At 44.3% G+C, this 10,548-nt stretch overlaps 1 protein-coding gene and 1 pseudogene across 1 annotated transcript; one reads left to right on the plus strand and one right to left on the minus strand.

The window, feature by feature from the left end:
* Positions 1–3,771: 3,771 nt before the first annotated feature.
* Positions 3,772–6,555, plus strand: LOC136531574 (receptor homology region, transmembrane domain- and RING domain-containing protein 2-like; annotated as a pseudogene).
* Positions 6,556–6,872: 317 nt separating this feature from the next.
* On the minus strand, positions 6,873–10,538 carry LOC136531575 (increased DNA methylation 1-like). The gene is made up of 5 exons (XM_066524224.1): positions 10,516–10,538; positions 10,104–10,302; positions 9,795–9,978; positions 8,992–9,178; positions 6,873–8,831 (listed from the first exon to the last, which is right to left on the minus strand). The coding sequence occupies exons 2-3, from the start codon at positions 10,300–10,302 to the stop codon at positions 9,875–9,877; spliced, it is 303 nt and encodes a 100-aa protein (XP_066380321.1). The 5' UTR covers positions 10,516–10,538; the 3' UTR covers positions 6,873–8,831; positions 8,992–9,178; positions 9,795–9,874.
* Positions 10,539–10,548: the final 10 nt, after the last annotated feature.

The raw sequence follows: 10,548 nt of genomic DNA on the forward strand, positions 1-10,548 counted from the left end.
CCCGCACCCTCCACCCTCGGAAGTGTCAGATGAAGAGCCCTTGGTTCCTCTCACTTCAGCCGCGCCCCGCGATGATGTAGACTAGTTGCCTTGGGATGCTGTACCCATAGTATAGTGCTTGTGTCCCTATTTCCCCTGGTATTGTACTCTTGCCTGTTGTTCGTCGTCCGTAGTTGTTGAGCTCCGCCCGACCATAGGTGAATGCTGTGTCGTGAACGGGAGCCTGAATGCCTGTATGATGTACCCGTATTCAGATCGTTGGAACATGCATTTTGTTATGTTGCTGTGCTTATTGCATTTATCTACCTTAAGTTCATTAGATGTGCTTAAGTTTTCTAGGGTGATATTAAGCGGGTTACAAGAGAAGTTGCCATTCAGATACCAGCAGATCAGCTGTGATTGGGTGTTATTGGACATTGTATCGACTAATTGTGGATGTCCCAACAGCACACTTGAATCTTTTTAAAACAAATCCGTCGTTGGATTTGAATTCTTGTCCCTTGTTGTGGAGGGAAACTTTGTTGTTGAATTTTTCCCTTGCGATACTTCCCTTACTCTGTGGTCTAGGACCCCACCGCCTTCATGGCGGTGTAAGTTGTAGTAGATGCCTAGTTGAAAGCTTATGGTGCCGCGACAAAACGAGGGCTCCCTGTGGAACAGGTGCCACCTATGACGCTGCTCGGCACGTGCTGGTATCGAGGTTGTTAACCAAGTACCTTTACCAGTTACACCACTGTACCATTTTGTTTTAAAAGTTCTCCTTGAAAATGTTTGGGTGTTCAAACGGGAAATCCATAATGGGATGCAAAAGTGTCTTTCAAGGTAAACAGGAGATGGTTTGGAGAAAGAAAGTATGACATGATCTGGGTTTACAGAAAAGACGGATGTGGTCGAGGAAGGTTAGCAGTGGATAGTCCGGAGTAGTTGCAAAAGTCAGAGTGGACGTCTTGTCCCAAGCCCCTGTGCTTAGTTTGACCGTGCTACGCATGCCGGGTTATTTCACTGCGTGCCTGCGAACGTCGTCTGTGTTGGGATCGGTAGCATCCCATTTTTGCGTGGCCACGGCATCGTGCAGTGCTCGCCATCTTTGTGCACTATGCACTTCTCCTTTCCCAGCATCCGGTCAGCTCTCTACCCCGCACCGTCGTTCACCGTACCGGACCCCCCTCCATTTCCCCTCTCTTTTCCTTCTTCTTTTGGTGACACGACCGCCCCACATGCCTGCCTCGTCGAGCGGACCTTCCTCTCTCTCCTTTATTTCCCCCTCCGTCGCTCACGCAGGGAGCGCAACATGTCCAATCTTATCTCCACTCCGTGTGTTGCTCCCCACCTCCGTTCTCACACTATAAGTAACCCTTGGTCCTTGCTTTTCTCCTTCATCCCCATTTCCCCTCTCCTTGGAGCAGAACTATGAATCCAGTCGATGTTGTGAAGCTAGGTTCGTCAGTTTGAGGTGATGATGTGATCTGAGAGGAAGAAGAAAGGATCCAATTCGTTAAAGAAGTTCAAGTTCCCTTGGTTAGTTGGCCTTAGGATTCACGATGTTTTACTTCTCAATCGACTGTTTATGGATTTGTTGGTGTGCTACGCCATGTGTTTTGGATATCATTATCTTGTTGTTTCTCCATTGTCCTCATCTATCTCGACTTCTAGATTAAGTCTCGGTTGTACCAAGTTGCTCTTAACCATGTATCCCTAGATCCCCGTGTGGTTTAGAATTCGAAGTCATGTAATCTTTCGTGTAATCCCCGATCTCCGAAATGTAATCGCGTTTTTTCCCATCTAGTTCTTGCTTCGAATCTCGGGACGAGATTCTTTTTATGGGGGGTTGGTTTGTAACACCCCGGTGTTACGATCTCGTTTAGCGCCGCGTTTAGGCCTAATAAAAGTTACCGAAGCAAGTCTGTCGGATTTTAAAAAATTTAAATTATGTTTAAAATATCCGCTAGCGATTCTAACAATTAAATAGTGAATGGCTTGTTCTGTTGAATTGAGCACGAAAACAATTTTGTTACGAAATAAAAATTGGAAGTTAATCGGGTTAAAAACTTAAAATAAAATAGAAATAAAAATGCGAGTGTCGCTGGCCACTCGTCCCACCTGCCTCGCGGGTACGATAGTGTCGTTTTCCCTGCTCTGAATCGATTACCCGAGTTACTCGCGTCGCGCCACGCTGTCCCTGATCTGGCAATGTTTGTCTGCCTTTGTTGTCTCGTCGCATTGCCGGCCGCTGTCACTGTGGCAGTTGACCACGCGTAGCGCACAGGAACACATTTATGGAGCTGTCTGCGCCGACCGAACGCGCTCAGGCCCTCACCTTTTGTTCTGCGCCTGTCTGTCGCTGTCTACCTTCATTTTCTTTTTTTTTGCTGCCAAGTCGTCTTGTCTCTGCTCCAGTCCATCGTGGTTGGCCGGTTCCTTTTTCCTCCTCGCACGCATGGGCGCACCCGCATCACCAGCGCCTCTCTTCTTCACCCCGTGCCTCCCACCGCAGCAACTCCTGCTCGCTTTTCCCCACTCCACCTCGCTTTGCACCCCCCGCGGCTCCTCTCGCGCCCCGCAACGGACCAAAACTCCTCGCGCCCCCCATGTTGGGCCTGCTGCGTAGCAGCGCTGCTCTGCCCTGGTCCGCACTGGCAGCAACCGTCGAGCTCCCCGCGCGCAGCTTCGCCGCCGCTCCTTCCTTCCTCCGGTCGCCGCGTCCCTTGCCCTCTGTGCTGCCTCTCTCGTGCCACGCGCCGGTGCTCCTGAGCCGCCTGGCGAGCAAAACCGCCTGGGTCGCATCCGCGCACCTCTCGTGCCGAGCTCCGCAGCACCACGCCGCCATCCGCGCACGCCCTCGATCCCGCGTCGACCCCACTGTTTCGCGCGCTGCTCTTCCGCCTCCACCACAGGGCCATCCAGCCATACCATCCCACTACCATTGCTGCCTTGTGCTCGTCGTCACTACAACCGTAGTGCCTCACCGACGCCCGTGCCCTCCCTCGGTGACCACGCACACAACCGCCCGCTGCACCCGATCGCCCCGTTGCCCTCCGTGCGCGAACTCTGCATCATCCTCGCCACGACGTCTGTCGTCATCTGAGACCCCGTCTCTTTGCGAATGCGTGTGCACACTTGTGGCCTTGTGCTGGCCCGCAGCTCCCTGTGGCGCTGCTCGTCCGTGCTAATACGACTTCGCTGCGCACAGCTCGTCGGGGTTTCCTCTGCGCCGCTACGTCGTCCGTGGCCGCACCGCCACCCTTCACCGCGCACGTGGCCAGCCCGTTCCACGCTGCCTCCACCCGAACTAGCCGCGCGCGCATTTGTGGTAACTCCCTGATGCTTCCCCTCTTTCCATTGGTGTACCCATAGCTCTGGTTCACCGGGCGTCCGCGCCACTCCTTGGGCGGACGGCCATGGTCGCCGTCATGGCTATGTCCATGACTAGCTCGGCTTGGAGCACCTCCACGCCTTACACGCCTTGTAGCGGCTCCGCCTCGACCTACCTATGCCCCGCATGTGCGCCGTTGGGGTGGAACCAGGCCCGACCGCTCGCCCGTCGTCGCTCGCGTCGTGCGCCACCGCCCCTACTCTCCTCTGCCATGCGTGGCCGAGCCACCACGGGGCTTCACTAGTGGCATGTTGTCATGTTCTGTTTTCTTTAATGCTAAATTGCCCTGTTTTTAGTGATTAGTGAATAGTGGGTTGATTTCTTTTTTTCTTTAGCCCTGTTAGTTACATGGTTCTTCCGGTTTCTTCTTATATAGTAGCATCATTTTTTGTATCTTTATGATCGATAATGTGCAATGTTACTTGGGTTCCTGAACAAATCTATCTGGTTATGATATGCTTATTGACCTTTTTCGCTCTTCCTGCAGCTCCAGCAGTGAAAGGTTCAGGTGTAAATGGTGTCCTTTATGCTGTGGAACCTATGGATGCATGCAGTCCATTGAGAACAAAAGCTATCGAAGGCTCTGTCTCACCATTTGCGTTGGTTATAAGAGGCGGATGCCAATTCGACGACAAAGTTAGAAATGCACAGAATGCTGGATTCAAGGCTGCTATAATATATGATAATGAAGACAACGGCGTCCTTGTTTCAAGTAATTATCCAGGCATAATTTTTTTTTATCATAGCTTCAGTTACATGTTATCCTTTATCAGTGCGCATAAAGGAGTGTTGCTTTATAAATATTAGAGTATTTCTTGTCCATAATGCTGTAAGTCATTAACTGTTGAGAAGAGGAAAAATAATTTTGTAAAACAGCTCTAAACTATTAGATTAGTTTCATTGAAACTAATTGTAGAGAACTGAAGCGATCAAACTTAACCGGTACACACTTTACCATTTACAGTACTTGGTGTGGTGCATAGATTTGCAATATTAATTAACCAGGATTATTGCAGTGGCTGGAAGCTCGTCTGGAGTCCACATATATGCGGTGTTCATCTCTAAGGCATCGGGAGAGGAGTTGAAGAAATATTCAGGTCAAACTGATGCAGAGTTGTGGATAATACCAACATATGAGAACTCAGTTTGGTCAATCATTGGCAATTTTCATTCATATCACTGCTTGCTATGTCTGCTATCCTAGCTGCTTGTTTCTTTGTGAGGCACCAAATAAGACGGGACAGGGCTCGACTTCCCCAAGCCCGGGAGTTCCACGGAATGAGCAGTCAATTAGTAAAAAGCAATGCCAAGTCTTATTTTCACAAAAGTGCAAGAAGACAACTGTACATCAGCAACATGCGCCATTTGCTTGGAAGACTACAGTGTTGGAGAAAAGCTAAGAGTTCTACCTTGTCGCCACGTATGTTTCTCTCACATCTATTTAACTGATGTTTGGGAGTTTGTGGTCTATTCATTTATATGTGAGTTGAATCTGGCTTACTAGCCATTACTCCCTCTGTCCCAAAAAAAGAATCATTGTCGCTTCCCAAAAAGTCAGGAACTTTTAACTTTGACCAAAATATATTTAACAAAATATTAATATTTATGGGTACATAATTAGTATCATTAGGTAGATCGTTGAATATACTTTCATAATAAACTTATTGGGGATATAAATGTTGCACGTATTTTCTACAAACCTAGTTAAAGTTGAGAAAGTTTGACCAGCACGATTCCCATAACGACTCTATTTTTGAGACGGAGGGAGTACTGTCCATGCATTGTTTACTACTCTTTACTATTTCCTTTGATCACAAATGTAAGTTCATCTAGGTTTATCCCAAACTTTTTTTTTTGTTCTGGCATTACTGTCTAAGCTGTGTTTACTATTCTTACTGCTTCTTTTCATCATAAATGACAAATATGACCCATTTAGGTTTGTTCTAAGCCAGGCCTTTTTAGCTTGGAGCTACTAGATTCATCAAGGAAACTACTCCCTCCGTCCCAAAATAAATGATGTTCTAGGTTTATCCTAAATCAAACTATTTAAGTTTGACCAAATTTATAGGAAAGAACATCAATATTTATGGCATTGAAATAGGTATAATATAAAATTATATTTCAAGATAAATCTAATAATACTTATTTGATATTCATAAACAATTAATACTTTTTGTATAAATTTGGTCCAAAACTTGAAATAGTTGACTTAGGACAAATCTAAAACATCACTTATTTTGGGACGGAGGGAGTACTTTCACAATGTATAACTGTTTCTTTTCAAGTCAAGTTAATAATATATTGCTTGTCCAAAAATGTCATATTGCTTGTCCAAAAGCGTCAAGTTAGTAATATCTGTGATAAGCGGAAGTAGGTATTACAGACACAAATGCAGAATAGCACTACAAGAATGGTAGTAAGAGAATGCCATGGTAGAGGGCGAAAAAATTAATCACAATACTTCTGTATTTTTTTGCCAGCTTGAGATTTCAGCTTGGTTGTATATTATCATACACATTTCACATGCATTCAACAACTTTATTTTGGCTTTTCTGATTTAATGATGATGCATATATTGAATTTTAGTTGCAACTTTTGATTCCACTATGTAACTAGTGGTGCATGCATTTAAAACATCACCTGGTATACTTGTTAACTGCATTCTCATGGATCCCTCTTCTATATAATTGTAAATCTCTCCTAACACCCAACTCATGACCTGAGGCTTGTTTCACTTTGCAGAGTTCCATGCAGCTTGTGTAGAAGATACCTATGGCTCACCTCCTGGAGAACATTCTGCCCTGTATGCAAGCGGGACGCAAATGCTGGAACATCAAACCCTCCTGTATCAGAGTCTACCCCTTTGCTTTCATCATCATCCATTCCCTTACCAGAATCAACTGCTTGTCTTCCTTCCGGTCTACAGTAGCAGCATCTCCCCCCAGGCCAAGCAGCCGGCATCCTTCATCACGGTCCATATCCCGCAATTACTCCATTTCGGGTTCCAGTATCCCTCGCACCCCTAACCCTAGGTTTTATGCAAACTCATCTCCTATCTGCACAAGCGGAAGCAATTTGGACCTTGCAAATATGTCATCCTCATGGGTCTCGCACTTCGCACCTTGCATCTGCTCACTCTTTGTGCGGAGGCCACTTGTCCCCACCGATTGACATCAGGAATACCTCACCACACATCTCCCGTTCAGCCTATGGATCTCCCAGTCGTTACATAGGCTCATCACACATGTCCCATGGATCTCCGAGTTACTACCTTGGATCTTCAGGGCAGCAGAATCCTTACCTGAGGCACTGCATGTTGTCAGGCCCGAGCCTGTTCACCATGGTGCCCCAGTCACCGCAACACAACCAGTGGCAGCACGGCGGAGACTCGGAAACAAATCTGTCAGCTGCTGCTTCAACTCAGTCATTCCGTCAGCTCTACCTGCAGCATTGTCCTGATTCTGACACGTCATCTCAGTCGCTTCCGGGGTGCTGATTCTTGCTGCAAAATTCACCATTTTAACACTGATGGTGGCTCCAGTAAGCTCCCATGAGAAATCTTATCTGGTACTGAATTGACATGTGGATTTGAGCCCATCAACATAATTCACCATGATGATAAAATAAGGTGTGACAAAACTGCTTGTAAGAGAGAATCTGTAACCCCAGAATGTTAGCAATTTTACTTACTGAGTGTACATGGAGTTTGGAGTAGTTTTGGATTTGCCTACTTTTGAGTCATGTAATGCAGTCGTAGGTTACTTCTGCTCAATAGTTGATGTGTTGCTTGATCTTGAAGAAGCAAATGCCCGTGTCTGGTTTCACGAGCGTTTAGCATGTACTGATACAGCTTTGTAGGAATCCTAGATGCTGTTTGTCTATTGAGGTTTGAGCCTGTAACATTTCTTTTTTTATTTTTGAATTAGTTCATATGGGCATTGAAATCTGAATAGAATAAAGCCTAGTTGGGTTGAGGCACTTGTTCCCTTGTTTAGAGCCTGTTTGGCTAGGCTCCTCCTGGCTCTAGCTCCGTGCCAAGTGGGTGAGGAGCCAGAGCCAAAAATAGGGCCTTCTCCTAGCTTCTAGTTCAAGAGAGAAAAACGGCTTCATGAAAAGTACCATGAACAATGCATGAGTTGGAGCCGGAACCTCTAGAAGCCTTTCCAAACAGTCCTTAGTACGGTATAATGAATTGAAGATCATATAGTATAGATAGATATACACCCCTCTATTTCTAGGTACTACTTGTGTAGAAACTGACTAAAATGTCATGGCGACCATGACCTGAAAGAAATACTCAAAATGAGATTAGTTAAATGAACTGGCGTAATATGCTCTTTTCAGCTTCATTCATTTATGTGGTTGCTTGAGATCATTTTAGCTGAGTACAATTCAGGAACTGAGCATGCATTCATTAACAGAACACGGAATCAGCAATGGATTGTCCAATAGGAATAAGATTAACCCACAAAGTAAAAAAGGTTAAGAAAATATGTTTCCATCATACGTCACTGAGCAACTGAGCATACAAACTCCTCTAACAATGGCCCACGAGTAATAGAAAAGGAAAAAAAAGGACACGCGGATAAGCACACGTTGACAAAGAACACAAATAGGTATTTTGCACTATCCTGAATCTGCACATGGTTTCCCGCGATAAAGTGATTCCTCAGGTGAACTTGAAAGCTTCTCCATCATCATAATGGTAATGTTACCATACAAAACTTATCCTCTGGTTCTATTGCATACCTCGTAAATGAACACCTATCAATCTTTCTGAGTACATCTGTAATTGAACTGAGAAAATGTCATGACAAAAAGTTGGATTAGACAAGCATAACTGCACAAGGAACTATTGTTGATGTACAGGGACCAGAATTCACAAGGTAATTATGCATGATGGTTGAATTCAAAGATGCAACCCAACTGTATACCTAGAACTTTCTGTTCATTTCCATAATGGTTCTGGATCTGATACTTGGCCAACTGCAATCCATTGGTGACTTTGCCCCCAAGGGTAAAGGTTAGTGCATCACACGCATGTTGATGGTCTTAGGATTTCTGGATCAATGGGTGTACTTCTGCCCATTTATGGTTATTGTTTTTTTTTCCCATTGGAACATATGGGCACCATTGGCTTATCTGGATACCATCTTTCCTTCACAAAAATACACGGCAGTTTCCACCATGTGTACCTTTCAACAACTTCCACTCTTCCAGTCCCAGCTGCTTTGACTTTGGCCCATTTTGCTCACTAGCAAGTAGCAACACACAAGATCTCTTGCAAGGCAATGGGCAGTCGGCAGCTTTTGAAAGTTCAAGTTGCAGAGACAGATCAAGCAGCAACTTAAAACCCTGCAGTAGTCCAGTCTCATTGCCAGCCAGCTTCTCCAAGAGCTGAACTAGTAATGAACTACAGTGAGGAACAAAACAAGGACACGTGCAACTGGGGAAAAACCTACATGTATGATCAACAGTAAGTATTTTTATTGTCATGGTAAGATAAACTGTATGGGCAAAAAGAAAATATGTAGCTTCCTCCTGAAACTTAAGCAAGCAAAAACATGCTCAAACATGGGAAAACAGTAGCACAAATGATACAAGCATTCGGAAAGCACCTGGAAACAACTCCCCATATAGCAGCACTTTTGGCACATGATGCATGAAGTCCAACTGTTGTTAAGACATGGACGCAAAGCAGGCGGCAACTGTGCACAACGTATGTCTCAATCTGAGTTCAATGTTTCTTCTCTCTTGAATATGCTGAATTCAATGTACAAGTAATCACACTCCCCCAATAGCTAACTGCAATGCAAGATAAGTAATGATTCACATCTTCAACGGAATATTTAGATAGTAAATCAGTGAATGAGGACACAAAGATGAATCATGAAAATAGCTGCACCATATTCCAGTAACTAAGCCAACCAACACTTATTGCAATAATCCGGCAAAGTATTGACAAACAACACGAGCACAAGAAAACACATCCAGGACAACAATGATCAACTGAGACTACAAAACTGAAATAAAGATGGCCTTTTTCTCGAACCGGGAAGAGAGTTGCCAGTCATTATATTATGATGTTGAAATGAGTGATGGTGCTACTAGTATATTTAGATAACAGTATGAAACCAGCAGATGACCAGCATAGCGAAGAAAAACACTAGTACTACAGATAGGATATCAATGGTATAATATATACATATGCTATTGGTCTATCGGTCATTCCCTTCTTGCAAGTTCCCAATTGTTAAAAGGAAAATTGCATGAAGTTGTTCCTATAAGAAAACCGGTCCTAAACTTGGAGTATATGGCTTACGTAATCTATTACACAATGCCACATGAGAAAGAATCATCGTCTTCAAATGATTCAGAAAACATAGGAAACTCCTAAGTAACTAATGACAAAAGGTCAAACCTTGGCAGAACGATGCCATTCTGCAGGTTTGCATTCTTCTTTCGATTTTTGGGAGCGGCTGCTAGCTTCTCCTTGTCTGACTATGAAATCTGAGCCAACTTCTTCAAATGCTCATTGTCACTCCCATTAGGGATGCAATAATCATCTGGTAACCCCAACACGTCATATGCGTCATTTCCTGCTCCTGCATAGAGCCAAATACATCTATGTAGCATGTAGGCATAGAATGGCAAACGGATTGCATACAAGGATCCACTTGTGCAGAAGAAATTGGAAACTTGAGAATGGTAAGAAGATTAAAACAAATACCTGATTTTTCAGTTAATGTGCCATCCTCCAAGCTCTTTATTAACAAGGATGTACCAGGGAACAACATTAAGTTTATGGTATCAAGTTGCTTCCTTTCATATTCTTCAATAGGTTTGAAGCCAAACCCTGATACCCATGTACTCACCAGCTCTGGAATTGCAGAAAGCACCAACATCTTTACATGAAAGGATTTCAGCATCTGCATTAAAAAAACACACATAGAAGACTCAAATGGTTGTCAACTTCATAACCACAAACAAGAGCTTGCCTGAATGTTTGTTTCTGCAGGAAGATGAATTTTGAAACACATCAAGAACAATACAAAAATAAAAGATACACTAGCAAGTTTCCTAAAAAAGAGCTACCCATTTAACTAGTGAGGATTAAATCCAATATTCTCCAAACAAGGTACCTCTTCAATGGTGTTTATCAGTCTTCGGCACAT

The sequence above is a fragment of the Miscanthus floridulus genome, unplaced genomic scaffold (genome assembly GCF_019320115.1).
Source record: "Miscanthus floridulus cultivar M001 unplaced genomic scaffold, ASM1932011v1 fs_373_6_7, whole genome shotgun sequence".
Classification (NCBI taxonomy): domain Eukaryota; kingdom Viridiplantae; phylum Streptophyta; class Magnoliopsida; order Poales; family Poaceae; genus Miscanthus; species Miscanthus floridulus.